Below are 18,679 nucleotides of genomic sequence, written 5' to 3' on the forward strand. Positions count from 1 at the left end.
AATTTTCTCTTCTTTCAAATGAGGAGTTTACAGTAGATAACCCTTGAGGTCATTTCCAAGTCTAGCACAATGAGAAGGCCTCTGATCTCCCTTCTTGAGCCAAAATCAATGAATGTGATCTAAAACACTCAAGGAGAACCCATTTCCTTACCCACAGCCCATTCTTCTACTTCTACTGACACTTGGATTCTCTTCAGCCCTTGTCGGGAACAGCCAGTACTCAGAGCAGCAAAGCCAAGCTTCGATGATTTGTTCTTTATGGACCCAACATTGTTAATGGCTCCTGACGCTGCTCCCCTTTAGTTGCTTCATAAAACCCACTCCATTGGACTTAATACAGTCTCCCCCCTAAACCTTCCTTGATCCTGCTGTCTTCCTATTGTTTTCCTGGAATTGGGGCCAAATGACGTTATTTCAGGACCTGCTCACTATTAGTTTGAGAGCAGCAGCAGATGCTTCCTTCATGCCCCCCCAGCCCTCACCAAAAATCAACCTTGTATGAATCTTTAAGATGTTTTAAAATGTTTTTAAATTTTATGTGATTCCAGCGATATTTCTCAAAATCATAGTCATAGTCATTGTATTCCTTCCCTTCTGACAGAGAAGAGACAGGGCAGATTCTGCCCAAGATGGCACTTGGACACATGGCCTAGCACACTTTGGTAGAGCCCCTTGTGAGCAGCTGTTTATTGTTCCAGTTGTCTGATGAAATGTCCTCCTTGTCACTTGAGGACTTTGCCTGGGATGGGGAAGAAGAGGGGAATAATGATTTCTAGATGTGCCCCAATGACTACACTACCTCATTTATTTGTATGTGGATTTCTGGGTCCATTTTTTCCCCTAGTGATGCTAGGGACAGGGAGGGGATAGCTGTGTTACACTGATTGTTGACCTTAACACATGGAATGGGCTTCAGGTATTATCATCTACATGTCCATCCTTAGTAGGTGATGGGGGAGTAGAGTCACAAAAACCTTGTGGGCCCCCTAAGTTGTTTTTTTAAGAAAGACAGTGTTGCCTAGTAGATAGAGGACCAGTTCAGGAGTTAGGTAGCTGTTGTTCAGTCATTTCAATCATGTCCAATTCTTTGTGACCCTGTTTGGGACTTTCTTCACAAAGATATTGTGAAGATTTGCAATTTTCTTTTCCAGTTCATTTTACACATAAAGAAACTGAGGCGGATTGAGGTTAAGTGACTTGCCTAAGGTCGCACAGCTTGAACGTGTATGAATCTGGATTTGAACTAAATCTTCCTGACTCTAGGTGTGTCAGTCTATCCACTACATCATCCAACTGATCCAGGGTCAGGTAGACCTCTCCTCTTGGTTTATCAAGTCTGGTTTTCATGATATATTAGTAGGAGGCCCTTCCATGGATGCTCCCAGAAAGAGGGATTGTTGTTAGCCCTATTAAACTGGGGTATGTAGCAAGATGACTTAGGTTACCTAGAGAATTTTCTGATGCCTTATTGAATGAATGCTTTCAGCCTTCAATCCGTTGACTGAGGGTAAGGGTATTTCATCTTTATCCCCAGTGCCCACATAGCATCTTGGTAGATAGCACATGGTAGATAGCCAATAAATGCTTGTTGATTGACTGAATGATTTTAACATTTCTACAGTTTAAGATTCTGCCAACTTTCGAGCAGAGGTTTCTGCCTGTTTCTTAGGAGAATCACTTCATCATGAATGCTAAAATGTGTTGGGACTGGCCCAAAGATGCCAAATTAAAATTAAACCAGGAGCATGGTGCCAGCTCCTTGCTTTGGCTTTTGGCTTTGGTGCTCCTATCCTTCCAACACAGAATGAAGGTCAATGAAGGAGTTATCTGAGAAAACCATCCCATTCATTCTTCTGTCACTGGACAGGAGTATACCCCAGGGGTCTACCTGCTAGAAGTCTATCCTTTGAGAAAAGACCTTACCCAATCTACCATGGCAATGTGGTTCTGTCTCAGTTCCTAGAGGCTTCTGGTCTACCTGTATCTATTAAATCATTTACTATTCCTCCCTTTCTTGTTATTGCAGCAATCACTGATTTGGGAAAAGGACCATTTGGATCAGCATAGTGGATAGAACACTGGCACTGGAATCAGGAGGACAGGAGTTCAAATGCAGCCTCAGATACTTGCCACTTGACAGATGTGTGACCTTGGCCAAGTCACCTAGCCCTGATTGCCTTACATCCAGGGCTGTCTCCAGTTGTCCTGATCTATATCTGGCCACTGGGCCCAGATGACTATGGAGTAGAAAGTGAGACTTAGCAGAGACCCCCTCACTCAATTCATGTGCTTATCCCCTGATGTCATGATCTTCTTTGAGAATGAAGGAGAATCATCATCATCATAATCATCATCATCATCATCATCATCATCATCTGGGCATTGTTGTTACTGGGTTGTTTCAGTCTTGTTTGACACTCCATGACCCTAGTTGGAGTTTTCTTGGCAAAGATACTGGAGTGGTTTGCCATTTCTTTCTCTAGTCATAGATGAGGCTATGGAAGCAAACAGGGTTAAGTGACATGCCCAGGGTCACATAGATAATAAAAGTCTAAGGCCAGATTTGATCTCCTGAAGTAGAATCTTCCTGACTTCAATCCTAGTGCTCTGTTCACTATACCACCTAGCTGTCTTGGTAATGGGACTGGTCATAAGACATTAGCTCAACCAATGACTTATTTTATATTTTCCTCCCTTCACTTACACTAAGGTTCAGTCAAACTGATCTTTTGGCTCTCCATCAAATGAGGCAGCCCATTTCATGCTTCTGGCCCTTTCTGCCTTGAATGGTCTCCTACATCCCTGGACTCCATTAAGATACCCAAATGTCTCCAAAGGTCAACTCACATGAGTGAGCTATTAAAGGAATCTCTTCCAGATTGTCCAAGATTCTGGGGCCCCTTCCCTCTCCATCTAATGTTGCATTTACTTATATTTATCCCCCTTTCAAGAGATCAGAAAGTTGGTTTCATTCTTTCATTGTTATCTCTAGGCTCAACCCAATTCCCATGTATGCATTAGAAACATTAAATGCTTGCTGAATGGAATTGAATTGATTCTCTATGTAATCACAAACAACCTGTTCTGCCACTCTGATTGTTCCATCACTCCGATTGTCCCATCACTTCGATTGTTCCATCACTCCGATTGTCTCATCACTCCGATTCTTTGAAGTCTTCTGTCTTTCATAACCATGACTTCTAAAGTCTTGCTGACCTTTTAATACTATTTCTTCTGCATAGTGGAGTGACACAGATCCAAAGGCCTGGCAATTAATCCCTTCCTCCCTGGGGCCTCATTTTTCCTGTCTAACTGAAGATGATTCTTGACTTCAACAGCACTGGAGTGTCTTATAATAGGTGTTCATTGAGGAACAACAGGGTGGCCTACCCTGCCTATATTCTATGGCTGTTATGTTTCTTATGGAGAGGGGCTGAGATTGACCCCTCCTCTCCATATTCATCTTAAGATTTGACTCTGGCTTGTTTAAAAATGCATAGAATTGAGCTCCCTTTTCCCTAATAACTTGCCAGAACACTTGTCAGAATTATCTATCTGGTTAGATGGTTGCTATTGACCCTCCTTATATTTTGAGAGAATGCCAACCTACCCCTCTATCTCTGACACATGCTCCAGTGTCTCGAAGATGATGCTTTGATTTCTGATGACCCCTTCATTCCTAACCCTTACATTCACAACCCTCCTCTGGACTTTTGTCTTAGTCCGATGTCATTCTGTGGGCTCATGCTCCATCAGGTCAGATGCTCTAAACTTCCAATGGGTCCATTTTAGTGTGAGATGAGGTATTTGGGGATAAATGGGAGGCACCCTCCCTCCACCTACCAACTACCCTACTCCTTGTCTCAGTTGCCAGTGCTCAGTGCTCAAGGCCACAAAGTCTTTCGAGGGAGGCGAGTATTGGCAGAAGGCTCGGACAGTTAGTTCAGTGACGCGGAGATCTGCTTGGTATGTGGCACATGATGTCCGAGAACTGCTGCCCATCCGCCCGTGCAGAGCTCTCAGCACCTGATTATTGGCAGGCCCTTTAAAATAAAATTAAAAAACGAACACGGCTGCTGCAGGCAATTTTCTTCCCTCCCCCTGCCGACAAAACCCACTTCTAAATTCCTCCCTGACCTGTCTGTCTCTCATTACTATGCCCGGATTCTGAGACAAAACCCAAGGAAAGAACAAAAGGACTGAGGTTCTAATTTTGGAGGGTGCCACATTTCACCCATGGGAAACTGAGGCTCGGGAAGCTATGTGAGTGGTTCAAGGTCAACCATGCCTAGACTATGCTCCTGTGTACTCATGAGAAGTTAATGATTATTGTGTGTCTCTCTGGCAACACAGGAGATTGAGCTTAGATGTGGGGAATCGAAGTGGGAGGCAGCGGTGGGGGGGCCCTCCTATCCACCCGCCTGTTCCTGCTATCCACTGGATCCAGAGTCAAATAGTTTTTTCCCTCCTGGAGCCCGGGATCGGATCCGGGGCTTCCTTTTCTGACCTGTACCAAGCTACCTTTTCTCCAGCCTTTACCTTAGAATGCCCAAAGTTTTCTGGGTGTGGCTCTGGATGGATCCAATTTTTTTCTACAGGGCGACTCCAGTGTGTCTGTCCTGATACATTCATGTCTGCTCTTCTTCCTCATCCTCCTCTATTGCCCAGTTATCAGACCTTTCCCTTGTCTCCCCTTATCCCCAAACTCTTATCTCATCCCCATCCCCAATCCCAATCATTCATCCCTAGAGAAGCAGGGTTGAATAGTGAATGGTGCACTGGACTTGGAATCAGGGAGAAGCGGATTCAAATCCTGATGGACACTCACTAGTTTTGTGACCCTGGGCAAGTCACTCAACCTCTCTTTGCCAGTGTCAATGGAGGAGTTGAAAGTTTTGACTTATAAAATTCTTCCTGGTTCCTTTGAGCCTGGAATCTCTTTGACCCCCACTTCCCTTCACTCCTAACCTCATACCCAGGCTTGTTTCTGATCCTGTCCCCTTCCCCACAAGTCTTAGCCCCTTCTTCTGTTTCTACCTTCTTCCCTCAGTCTGCTAGGCTCATTCTTTTTTCCTGCTTCACTCCCAACTCATTCCATCTCATCTACCATCTTGTAACTATTGCTCAGTCATTTTCAATTTGTGTCTGACTCTGTGACCCAATGTGAGGGTCATTTCTTGGCAATGATACTGGAGCGGTTTGTCATTTCCTTCTCTGACTCATGTTGCAGATGAGCAAACCGAGGCAAACAGGGATAAATGACTTACCCAGGGTCACACAGCTAGTAAGTGTCTGAGGCTGCATTTGAACTTGGAACTTCCTTACTGCTCCACATCCCAAACTGCTAACTTCTATAATGAAGATAGCTTATAAACATTACTGGGCTTGTACTGGGGGAGACCTGGATTTTGATTCAGACTCTTAATATATCACTCTGGGCAAGCCAGCTAATCTTTCTGAGATTTCACTTTCTTATTTAAATAAAGGAAATAATAATAGCTCTTCACAGATCTTTTGTGAGGATCAAATGAGATCAGGCACTGTGTCCCAAATGTCTTGGTGCAGTTTTAAGCTTTTAAAACCAAGCTGCACATAAACTTTTGGGACAGACTAAATGTAAATGTGAAGCTTAGAGAATCTTAAAGTGCTACATATGTGAGGATCATTAATAGTGTTTCTACTTTTTCCTTGTCTTAACCCTCCTCATCTCTCTTTAGTATTTCATTTGATTCCAGAATTTTTATAGATCTGTGTGTGTTTGAGTGTTTCTCTCTGTGTGTGTCTGTGTATGTTTCTGTGTGTGTGTATTTGTGTGTGTGTGTGTGTGTGTGTGTGTGTGTGTGTGTGTGTACCTTTGTATGCGGAGGGAGAAGTGAGAGGTTCTTCAATCTCTGCCCTAAGAGGAGGCCATCTGTGGCCACCAGATGAGATCTGGGACCTGAGTTCTAAAATGCCACTGCCCACCCCAGGTGGGGTTCTGCTTTTCTCTTTCTTTTTCAATAGGGGAAACAAAGGCACAGGGGTTGAATTGTTTCCTGGGCTTGTGGGAAGACTTGCCTCACCCCCCTGGAGGTCTAGATTAATGGAACTTGGGGGTTAGGACCAATTGGATTTGTAGGTCAGAATGGAAGGAAAAAAGGAAAGGTAAAAAACCACCCCTAACCTGTCAGACATTGAGCTGACACAGCAGAACGCCATGAGCCGTAGGGAACGATGCACAATATTAATCATGCGATAAAACAATAATTGCCTTCTCCCTGGCCTCTAATGCTTCCCCTCCTTCAGGGCCCTTCCTACAAACAAGTGGAAGGAAAATGGCCCTCACCCCCTGGCAGAGACCTGCTTTCTTTTGGAAATTGGGATGAGAGGTGGTGGGTGGCCCGTGGGGTGCCAAGGTGGGTGAACTATTTGCTTCCTCTCGATCCTCCAGCGGGGGAGGACTTAGACCCTAAATGTCTCAGGCCAGGACAGGAGTGAGTCCTTTCTCCCATCACTGCCCCTGCCACCTTCCCCAGAAGACCTGATATTTTCTTTTGAACAGCTCAAAGCACTTATTACTCCTCATAACAGTTCAGTGAGGTGTGTCGGGTTGCTTATGATATTAAGGATGGTATTGTAGAGAAGACAAACCCAGGCTGGCAGCTCTAGGTTTTAGTCCTAGCTTTGTCACCGTAATCATCCTAGTAAAGTTCCTTCATCTCTCTGGGACTCATCTTTCAAATGAATCTATTGATCCAAGAGCTATAAAGAGCTAAAACAAATATCGAATGGTCCCATGCCACTCAGTTAGCTTCCCTAATCTCCCGTCTTCCATTTCAATGTATCCTTCAGTGCTCAGTTTGCCTCAGTTTATAGAATGTGATCAATACTTTTGGGTGGCTCATTTTTTTCCCCTTTGCATTCTAGGTCAGGTGAACCGACTGCCTTTTTTCATCAACCATTTCTTTGACACATATTTGCTAATCAGTGAGGATACACCAGTGGGTAAGTACAAAAGCCCTGGGGAATGGTGGACCCATGGACTAGTGGAGAAGGTCCCAGCACAGACTCTGAGATTTGTTTGAGACCTTAAGAATCACCTGATAATAAGTCATATTAATAAAAGTTGTGAAGAGCCTGACACATAGTCTCATTTGATTCAAACAGAAACCTTATGAATTATTATTAGTTATTGTTATTAGTTATTATACTTGTTTTACAGATGGGGAAACTGAGGCTGAGAGAATCATCCATTAATAACTCATATTAATAGAGGTTGTGAAGAGGTTGACACATAGTCTCATTTGATTCAAACAACAATCATATAAGTTAAAATACTATAGTTATTATGCCTGTTTTACAGATGGGGAAACTGAGGCTGAGGCTAAAGAGGCTTATCATAATGATGTAACTAGCAAATGTTGGGCCCAGCATTGAATCCCAGGTTTCTCCTGACTAACACCCTTATCACTAGATGCTGCCTTTCTGGCCACTACCAATCTTCAATAGGAATTCTATGTATATCTAACATTATGAAGAGATGGTCACCTACACTCTGCTTGGCCATCTCTAGCGATAGGGAGCTCACTACCTTAAGAGCTGGTCTGATGGTTTAGCTCAAACTGTTAGAGCATTCCTCCTTCTATCGAATTAAATCTAATGATTTGTAGCTTAGACCTCTTGGTCTTCTCTCTGTAGCTACATAGAATAAACTTAATCCCCCTTTCAAATGTCAGCCTTCAGATACTGGAAATGTTTGCCATGTAGTCCCCAATCTTCTCATCTCTGGACAAAAATGTCCCCATTCCAAATAGTTTCTTTCCTTAGGCAGACAACTTCACACCAGAGAATTAGCCTTGGAAAAAGATGATGAGCAGTTTGTCTTAATTTCCTTTTCCCTTAGGCCTACTCTTCCTAAGTGAATACCCTTATTCTGTCCCTAGCATGCCCTATGTCTTCTGTGTCCCATCTTAGTCTCCCTTATTGAAGCTCATCTGTCCCAGATGTCAAACTCTCAAGGCCCAAGGCATCAACTAAGTAGCTGATAAATAGATCCAGGCTAATGAAAGAGAGGACTATAGTCATCATTGGGTGTCACTTGCAATTTATATATGGCAGGGTTCTTAAGTTGTTTTTTTTTTAACCAAAGACCTCTTTGGCATTATCAGGATAGATTCATCCCCTTCCAGAATGATATTTTTAAAAGCATTAAATAAAATACAAAGTAAATCAACTATATTGAGATACAGTTATCAATTTTTTTCCTATACTCAAAGTTAAAAATTCTTAATAGTGCCTTCTGGAGGAAATGGTCCCTTTGTCTATTGTTTAACCTACTTATGATTGGAATGCATTTAGGGGCAGATAGAATTTTGGGGGGGGGTGTTCACACTGTATCAGGCAGATGACTCTTTTGCTATTCCAATGTGTAGGGTTGCATAACAAGTCTTGATCATGGGTGCCCATTATAAAGAAATAAAGGTGACTCTTTTGCTGTGATTACTCCTCCTATAGCAGTGATGGGGGGAACACATCAACCTTCTTAATTACTATAGTTATCATACCTATTTTACATGTGGGGAAACTGAGGCTGAGAGAATCACCTGATAACTCATATAAAAAGAGGTTGTGAAGAGCCTGACACATAGTCTCATTTGATTCAAACAGAAATCCTTTGAGTTAATTACTATAGTTATTATACCTGTTTTACAGATGGGGAAACTGAGGCAGAGAGAAGCTAAAATGGCTTCTTTATAATCATGTAACTAGAAAATGTTGGGGTCAGCAATGGATCCTAGGTTTTTCCTGATTAGTACTTTTATCACTAGATGCTGCCTTTCTGGTCCCTACTGATCCTCAACAGGAATTCTCTTTATTTATATATATATATATATATATATATATATATATATATATATTCTATTTTATCTTAAAATACCATATATAGTATATATAGAATAGAATATATAATTCTAAATATATAGATATATAAAATAGAATATATATTCTTTTTTATATATCATATGTATAAAAGATACTACCAAGAGCTAATCACCTACGCCCTACTTGGCCATCTCCAGTGTCTCCTACCCATTTATTACTTCTAACCCTGGGACATTTTTCTGGAAATCCCGCAAATGGAGGCAGGTAAGGTGACTGTGGTGAAGAAAGGGTAATAGGAAGTCAACCAATGGCAGAGAGGTCATAATATGCCTGGTTGGTCCCCTTTAGCATTGAGTAACCAGCAGCTGCAGACATTCTTTTTCTTTCTCACCCAAGATTTCACTTGTCCATCTATTTTTCTGTGCCTCGGCCTATCCTCCTGAACCATATCATCACCTTTGGGGAAATCTGGCTGAAATCTATTTTTTTGTGAGTAAGAAGCGAGGTGAGGATTATCTCTAGGACTTTGAATAATTATAAGAGCTCAAATGGATGTGCATTAGTGTTGTGTTCAGTCGTTTTCAGTTATGTCAGACCCTTTATGACCCCATTTGGGGTTTTCTTGGCAAAGACACTGGAGTGGTTCACCATTTCCTTCTCCAGCTCATTTTACAGATGATGAAACTGAGGTAAGTGTGACTTGCCCAGGATCACACAGTTAGTATCTATTGACTGGAATTGAACTCAGATCTTCCTGACTTCAGACCAGGTGCTCTATGCACTTCACTACCTCAATGTCCATATGTGTATAATATTTTAAGATACAAAACTTTATGTACATTATCTCATTTGATCACTCATTTTTTGCTCAGAGCCTTTCTTTAATGGATATTTTCAAGAGGATATGTAAAATGCAATTTGTCCAGAGGGTAATGGTAGTCTAGGGGTCTTGGTTCCTTTCTCTTTTTTAAGACCCTAGACGCTGTTCTTATGTAAGTAGCGTCAGCTCCAGTGAGTGTGAGACTTGAGTTTGAATCCCAGTTTTCCTACCAACAAGGAATGTGAACTTATGAACATTATATAACCTTTCTGTGCCTCAGTTTCCTTACCTGTAAAATTAAGAGATTTAGATCAAATGGAGGTTGGATGATCCCTTGTCAGGGAGGACTCCTTATTCAGATAGGGCCTGAAGTAGATTCTCCCCACGACTATTTCATATTCCAATATTCTGTGATTTCTCAAAGTAATTTATCCTTGAACAGCCTCCATATTCCTAGCTGTGAAATAGATAGGTGGTTTTAAGATTCTCAAAGAAAATATCTACAGAAAAATTAAGAAGGTTTATTCTAACTCATCTTATTTTAATAATCCTTGCTGACAGGTATGTAGTATTTTAGGATTGTGAAAGTGCTTTTGATTGGATATCTCTCTTGATCTTTATAATCCTATGATGTGGATTCTATAGGGATGATTATCCTTATTTACAGATGAGGAAACTGAAGCTCAACTAAGGAGTTTATATTGTTGTTCATCCTTTATTCACAGTCAAACAAATTTATATAGATAGCATACACCAAAGCTACCTCTCCTCCATCCAAATCCAATGCTTGTTCTTTTATATTATACTGCCTGGTCATCTCAAACTGGTAGGGCAGAGGAAGGTACAGAATCCTAACAGTTTAGAGCAGAAGTCACAGGCCAGACTGTGAATCTTTGTCTTGCACAATTTGGTGACCCTCTTCACTTTGGGGCTTAGGCAGAGGAAAGGTGATCCTGTTGACTTCCCTTCTGCCAGGATCACACCTGGGTCAAGAGAAGCTCCCAGCCCTTGGAGTGTTGCTGCTTCCCACTTCCTTGGGTTCCCTCCCCTTCCCTAACTCCCAGAGTGAGGATGTGGGTGCATTTCAGTAACAGGTCTCTAGGGACTTGGAAGCCATGAGCATCCTCAGGAGAGATTCATTCAGGTTCTTTAGATAGTCACCCAGCTGGGTCCTGGTTGAGAGCCATGGTGACAGCTGCCATGGAGACACACCTAGAGAGAATGGATGAAATTTAACGTCTTCTGCTGGCCAGCTTCCACAGGAGACAGCAGCCCACTGGCCTGAGGGTCTACAATAGGGTGTGAGTAGCAGTAAGTCCATTTCTGACCCTAACAATGATCACTGGAGGATGTGTGAGAAGCCCAACTTATGTTAGCCTATGTTGGGATCTGTTTCCAAGTATTCTCCTTCAGATCAAAATCCCTGATAGTGTTTCTTGGGTATGTAGGATTATGATTTGGGAGAAACTGTCCCCACCACCCTTATTCTACCATCTCTTGTGGTCTTTCTTCAAAGTTTGATCCATCTTTCTACTTGTTCCTTAACTCTTTCTTCAAAGCTTTCCTTCCCTTTTTGTTTATCTGTCCATGGTCCTGGTGTCTTCTCTTTTTTATTTTTGGCAAGGCAATGGGGTTAAGTGACTTGCTCAAGGTCACACAGCTAGGTAATTATTAAGTATCTGAGACTCAATTTGAATTCAAGTCCTGCTGACTCCAGAAGAGGCACTCTATCCACTACACCACCTAGTTACCCCTGGTGTCTTCTCTTTCTATTAGGAAAAGATCATTCTAGTAATTTGTAAAGTTTAGGAAATGTTATTTTACAGTTTCCTCAGCTGCCTGCTGAAATGAACATTTTGATTACTTGTGAAGCCAGTATAGGTTGTTGGCCATGGTAAGACTGTGGTCATCATAGCCCTGGTGAGGTCCTCTAGATCCTAGAGGATCAATAACACTGATAGTTTGTGAGAGTCCAATAGTCAACCTTAAATTTATAAGAAGCAGAACGGGAGGTCTCTAGGTGGCACAGCCTGGATTCAGGGAGACTTCTCTTCCTTAGTCCAAATCCTGAGTCACCTGATGACTAGAATTGACTGAAACTATAGATAGTAAATATCAAGCCAGAAGTAATAATTTTACAAGCATACATATAAATGCAAAAGGGAATACAGAAAACATTTTTGTGGATTGATTTTATTTTGTTTAAATATATATGATGCTGTAAAGTGGTTTTTTTTGTAGCTCTGACTTAAAGAGATTAATTGGTGATTTCGTCTATGTTTAGTTGGTTTGTTGATTAATTAAAGGAAGCTCTCAAAGTTGCATTTATAATAAGATATGTTCTTTAAAAAGTGACTAGGGAGAAGTATGATATTGAAGAGGTGATATGATCATCACAGAGTATAATGAGATTATTGCTTTCAGGAATTACAATATTATAGATCATACATCCGCTTATAATAATTTTATCATACTTTTAAGACTCCTGTTACGCTTATGGTCAGCTCAAACCCTTAGATTTTTTTATATGATTTCTAGAGCTCCCCAATTCATATTTATGTAATTGATTTTTTTCCATTCTAGAAACTGATTCTTTCCATTTTTCCAGTCTATTCGATAATTTTTCCATTGTCATTTATCCCTATTTAATTTCATACTGTTTGTTTTGGCCAAACCAACAAATCTGTCAAGATCACTTTGAATCTTGGATCTGTCATCTGTTATATTAGTTTATTAGTTCTCCATCTCAGCTTTGTGTCATCTGCAGACTTAATGAGCATGCTTCTAAGTTTTCATCCAAATTGCTAATAAATGTTATACAGGACAGAGCCAAGGACAGAATGCTATAGCATGTCCACAGATTTTCAGATTGAGATATTTATCTGTTAATTGCCTGCTTGATGCAAATGTAGTCCACATTCCTCTCTAATCCCACCTCTTCCTGCAATGACTGAATAAAATCAGAGTATGATTGGTGATATTTTCAGTATATCACTAGATTTTTCTATCAAAATTCTCTCATTTAGGATAAGGGATTATATTCAGTGATAACCTGTGTTTGGACTCAATGTAGCATTGTTTAGTTAAATTTCAGTCAACTACAAATTCATCAAATTGAATTGTCACCTAAATCATTTGTTTTTATCATTGTTTCTGCAAGGATCGCAAGAGCTACTTTGTTGAAGCCTTTGCCAAAATCATATATATAATACTTACCTGTCTACCAATCTATAAAACCTTTCAGAAAAGAAAATGAAAACACCTCTTGGAAAAGATAATTAGTTTGCTATAATTACTGATTTGTGAACCCATATTGGTTCTAGGTAATCACCACATTTCTTTCAAAAGATTCACAAGCCATTTGTTTAAATAGTCTAGACTTGAATTGTTGCTGGGAGCTTCTGTCACATTTACTGATCTTTACTCTCTGTAGTCTAACCTTTTGCCATTTCTGAAAATACTAATTTTATTTTCTTGTCCTCAATTTTGTGACTATCTGTAGTTGTGACCAACAGTCACAAAACTGAGGACAAGAAAATATCTGAAATTTCTAAAACAGATGACAGTGGTAAAGAGATAAACTCTACTGGTTCTTTCAGAAGCTGAAGAATGTCATTTTCAAATTTTAAGTAATCAGATCCTTATCCAAGTTTGACTTCAATTCTCTATGAACCACATGTTTTACTCCTTCCAGTTTGAAGGCCATTCTTTCTCCTTTTTGGAAACAATAGATATAATCCAGTAACTCTTCCTCTTCCTCTTCTGTTTAATATGGTATAACATTTTCTCTAGACTGTATTCTTTTCCTTGCTCTTTTTCCCCCTTTTTAAAATTTATTTCTATCCATTTTTACATGTATATTTCCAAGTTACAGTTTCTCTCCACCCTCCCTTCCCACCCCCACCCCCTCTCCCCTCAGATGTGAACAGTCAAGTTAGCATTTTACATACAGATTTTATTAAGCATATTTACAAATTAGTAGTTTCTGGCATGAGCAATTAAGATTAAGGAAAAGAGATAACATAAGAGATAATTTTTATAAAATGTTCATCAGGTTCGGTAGGAGTGTTTGTTTGTTTTTCTGTGTATTTTGTTTTGTTTTGTTTTTCTTCCTCTAGTGGGGATAATATAGTCCATAATCTGTCAAATTCAGTTATCATAGCTCTCTGGACTACTGAGGGGGGTTGTTCCCATCAAGGTTGTTCATCTCATATTGTTGATGTGTAAATTGTTCTCTTGGCTCTACTTCCTTCACTCAGCATCAGATCCCAAGTCATTCCATGCTTCTCTAGAGTCCTACCATTTATTGTTTACTATAGGACAATAATATTCTGTAGTATTCATGTACTAACACTTGTTTAGCCATTCCCCAATTGATGGGCATCCCCCTTAATTTCCAATTCTTTGGCACTACAAAAAGGGATGCTATGAATATTTTGAAACATGTAGGACTTTTTCCATTTTTTACAGTTTTTCTGGATGTAATCCTAGAATTGGAATTGCTAGGTCAAAGGGTATGAACAGTTTTATTGCTCTTTGGTCATAGTTCCATGTTTACTCCCCCAAAAGGTTGGATTCGTTCACAACTCCACCAGCAATGCATCAATGTCCAGTCCTCCTACAACCTCTCCAACATTGATCATCTTCCCTTTTTCTCATTTGGGCTAATCTAATAGGTGTGAGATGATACCTCATTGTTGTTTTAATTTGCATTGCTCTAATCAATAGTGATTTGGAACATTTTTTCATATGCTTATATATAGCTTTAATTTCTTCATTTGAAAACTGTTTATATCCTTTGACCATTTATCAATTGGGGAATGACTTGTGACCTTATAAATTTGATGCAATTCTCTATATATTTTAGAAATGAGACCTTTATCAGAACTCCTGGCTGCAAAATTTGTTTCCTAGCTTTCCGCTTTTCTTCTAATTTTGGCAGCATTGGTTTTATTAGTGCAAAATCTTTTTAATTTAATATAGTCAAAATCATTCATTTTGCTGTTTATAATGTGCTCTAATTCTTATTTGGTCATAAATTTATTCCTTTTCTATAGATCAGAAAGATAGAATGTTTTTTTTTGTCTATTAATTTATCTAGGGTATTGCTCTTTATGTCTAAATCCTGTACCCATTTTGACCTTAATTTGGTATAGGGTGTGAGACATGTATCTATGCCTAGTTTTGCCATACTATTTTCCAGTTTTCCCAATCTTTCCTTACCCTTAACATGCCATGACCTAGCATCTATAAAGTCTGTCCCAAGATGATTGTGTATTGGGTAATGGTTAGAGCCTGAAGCTATTGAGACCATGGTCACCATGAGTTTGGTCTCTGACCAGTCATCCCCCAGTGTTCCTTGTCACTAGATTATACCCTACAAGGCAGGAAATGGATGACAACTTGAATTCCAGTCTCCTGGAAATAGTTCAAAGTTCATCTCTTACTGAGAATGGGTTAGGCTTGTCATTGCTATCTGTGAAAGAAAGATGCTTTGGAACATTGCTATGGAAGACCTCTTCTCATACTTTCTACTCAATGGTATTTTTTATTATTACAAATTATATAAATTGTAATTATACACATAAATGTATATCTTTTTCTAGAAAACATTAATAAAAATTAAAAGTTGCATGCAGATCTTTGTATGAAAGTAGAAAGAGAATAACAGCAACCCAATTCAGAAGTTCCCTTGTTCTGCTATACAGAGTAATAGGAATAAAAAATTTCCCATCTCCTTTTCTTAGTATCCGAGTGGCAAAGATACAAGGCTCAGCTAAGCCTGACGTTCTTGGCATGCTTCTATCACAAAGCAATATCTCATTCAGCTTGATGACATTGGTTCAATTCTCCCCACTATCATTGTAAATAGTGTCAACCTCTGACCACTAGTTCTGGTCATGAGTCTTGAATTGCCTCCAAGAAGATCCTCTCTCATACTCCAGCAGTTTCTAGTCATACCTTTTCTCATACAGAGATAATCACAAGAACACTTCTACAACCCTCCCGTTCTATAGTTGAACTGTTCTGAGTTTCCAGACTATATTCCCTCCTGCTATTTGCCGTGACTCTGCCCTATCAGAATTCCCTTTCTCCCTTAACCATTCCTGTTTGAGAATGGCGGAGGTTGTTCTAAATTATAATTCCTCAACTCTGAATAAATGGCTAACTTTATTTGATGATTAAAAGTTGGCCTGAATTTTTGTACAGTTTAATAATAGACACCATTCAATTCAAGACAACGAGTATTTCTAAAGAGCCTATTATGTGCTAGGTACTGGGGCCAAAAAGAGTTTAGAGTTTAATGGAGAGAACAGAATGTCTAGAGGTAATAATTGAGAGTAGTAGCAGCAGCAGCAGCAGCAGTAATAGTAGTAATAATGGTAGCAATTTTAGTAGCAGCAGCAGCAGTAGTAGGTAGTAGTAATAGTAGTAGTAGTAGTAGTAGTAGTAGCAGCAGCAGCAGCAGCAGCAGCAGTAGAAGCAGTAGTAATAGTAGAAGCAGTAGCAGAAACAATAGTAATAGAATTAGTAGGAACAGTAGTAATAGCAATAAGAGTAGCAGCTAGTAGGGGTAGCTAGGGGGGTGCAGTGGATGGAGCACCTGGAGTCAGGGGTACCCGGGTTCAAATCCACATAATTGCCTAGCTTTGTGCCTTGGGCACTTAATAATTGCTTAGCCCTGTGCCTTGGGCAAGTCATTTAACCCCATTGCCTTAAATAAATTAAAAATAAATTTAAAAAAGAGTAGCAGCAGCAGCAGCAGCAGCAGTACTAGTAAAGGCAGTAGCATTAATAGTAGCAATAGTAGTAGAAGCAGGTGTAGTAGTAATAGAAGCAGTAACAGTAGTAAGAGCAGCAGTAGCAGCAGTAGAAGTAGCTAATAGTGTAGTAATTGTAGCAGCAGCAGTGGCGGTGGTGGTGGTCAGGATACCTAGCATTTATATAATACTTTATTGCAACTGTAAGGTTGCAAAGTTCTTTTCATAGGACATCTCATTTGGATCTCACAACAATACTTTGAAGCACTGCCATCCTCATTTCAGAGCCTAAAAGTCTTGCCCAGGATCACACAATTAATAAATGATTGAGGCAGCATTTGAACTCATATCTTTCTGACTCCAGTACAATATTCTGTTGACTGAGATTGAAGCTGATGTTTGTCCTTTTTTCTCTTGAGGAAGACCATCAGGGAGGTGATGCCATGACAAGCACATAAACTGGATTGGGGGGGAGCTGTGCTAAGTCACCAACCTCACTTTTTCTTCCAGAGCCATCTGGATTCAATGGTCAGAATTGAATCAGGATGACTGGAGATGACCCTGGATGTGAGGCAGTTGGGGTTAAGTGACTTGCCCAAGGTCACACAGTAAGTGTTAAGTGTCTAAGACCAGTTTCAAACACCCATTCTTTGGACTCCAAGGTCAGGACTCCATCCACTTAGCTACCCATATACGTATATGATGTAAGTATATATGTAATATAGATATACATGTATATGGATGAATGTGTTCATCTTGATATGTGCATTTACATGCTTATATATGGTGTGTCACTACATAAATGCATATGTATGTATATATAATGCATATGTAAATATACTTTGTGGATGTATTATTTAAAAAATCACTAAATTTGAGGGAACACTAACAATTGAGGGAATAAGGAATGGTCTCTTATTGTTCTAAGAAAAAGAGTCTCTTAGTGGTGGTCGTGACTCTTGAGCTGAATCATAAAAAGAAAGAAGAAGTGGGGAGGGAAAACATTCCAGACATTGGAGGCAGACTATGGGAAGGGACAGAATGGGAATACTGTTTGCATGCGGACCAGTCAACAGGCCAGTTTTTCTGGCATATTGAGTTCCTGTGAATGGAAGAGCATGGCATGCCAAACAGAAATTTCTGTTCTATCTTAGAGACAATAGAGAGTTAGGGAAGCTTCTTGAACTAGGAAGTAGCAAGGTCAAACCTGTGCATTAGAAATGTCACTTTATCATTTGGGGAGGGGAGTGGAATTGGATTAAACAGAGACTTGAGACAAGGAGAGCAATTAGGAGGTTTTTTAAGTTCAGGCAAGAGGAGATGAGGACCTGTGCTATGGTGGTAGCGATCTGAGTAGAGAGGGAAGGGGATGGATGTCACAGAGACAGAATCAATGGTACTATGGTGGGAGGGATACCTTCTCTTGTTTTTTGAGGGTTCTTGACCCTTTCTTTTACTACCCTTGTTTCACCCACTTTAGTGCAAATGGCCCTGAACTTTCCCAGGCAGAACACCCCCCCAAAAAAACATCTTAAGCAACAATTAAGGTGATAATGCCTGCTCTAATCACTTACATGAGTAAATTAGTCTTGTCAGGAGCTATTAAGGCGGGGAGTGCGGGATTCATTAGGATGGATCTGGCCCAGGGAGCGGCTGGCACTGCTGCCAGCCTGGGCTGATTAATTTCTCTGCAAACACCATCAATGCCCATCTGTTTCATTTGGGCCCAGGGAGAACAGTTTTCAGGTGGGCTGACCCCGTCATCAGCAATCTCCCCCAGACCTAATGAGATGTGTACATGCCTCCTGCAACCACACCTGTGAGCATGTGCATGGGAGGCAATATGTATGTCTAGGAGGAAAGGTAGTTTATGTGGGCCATGAGGATACCCAATGCATCTGATTCCAAGGGGGCCTCCGAGCAGATCCAAAAATGTAACTAGAGAAAGGGAGATGAGAAACAAATCCCAAGGATGAGGGAAGAAAAAGTGTGGATGTCCCACTGCCATTGATGTCTTGATGTGTATTCCACAAACTATAATGGAAGGAGGTGAATGAGTTTAGGAGTAATTAGTGAAAACTTCATGGGAAAGGGGGATCCAAAGTTGGTCTTCAGAATAAGTAATATAAGTTGGAGAGGATGAAGTTTTCTAGATGAGAGGAAAGGCACGAATGAAGGTTTACAAGGCAAATTGGCCAAGAGGCTGGGTCAAGGAAAGAGCTTTTAGGAAGGGGAA

At 40.3% G+C, this 18,679-nt stretch overlaps 1 protein-coding gene across 1 annotated transcript in view; it reads left to right on the forward strand.

Moving 5' to 3' along the window:
- LOC141522654 (cadherin-23-like) overlaps positions 1–18,679 on the forward strand; it is a 420,576-nt gene that overhangs the window by 53,074 nt on the left and 348,823 nt on the right. Inside the window, exon 3 of the mRNA XM_074236182.1 lies at positions 6,907–6,984. Coding sequence (XP_074092283.1) covers positions 6,907–6,984 — 78 coding nt within the window. The remainder of the gene's footprint in view (positions 1–6,906; positions 6,985–18,679) is intronic.

This window comes from Macrotis lagotis, chromosome 4 (assembly GCF_037893015.1).
Source record: "Macrotis lagotis isolate mMagLag1 chromosome 4, bilby.v1.9.chrom.fasta, whole genome shotgun sequence".
Lineage (NCBI taxonomy): Eukaryota > Metazoa > Chordata > Mammalia > Peramelemorphia > Peramelidae > Macrotis > Macrotis lagotis.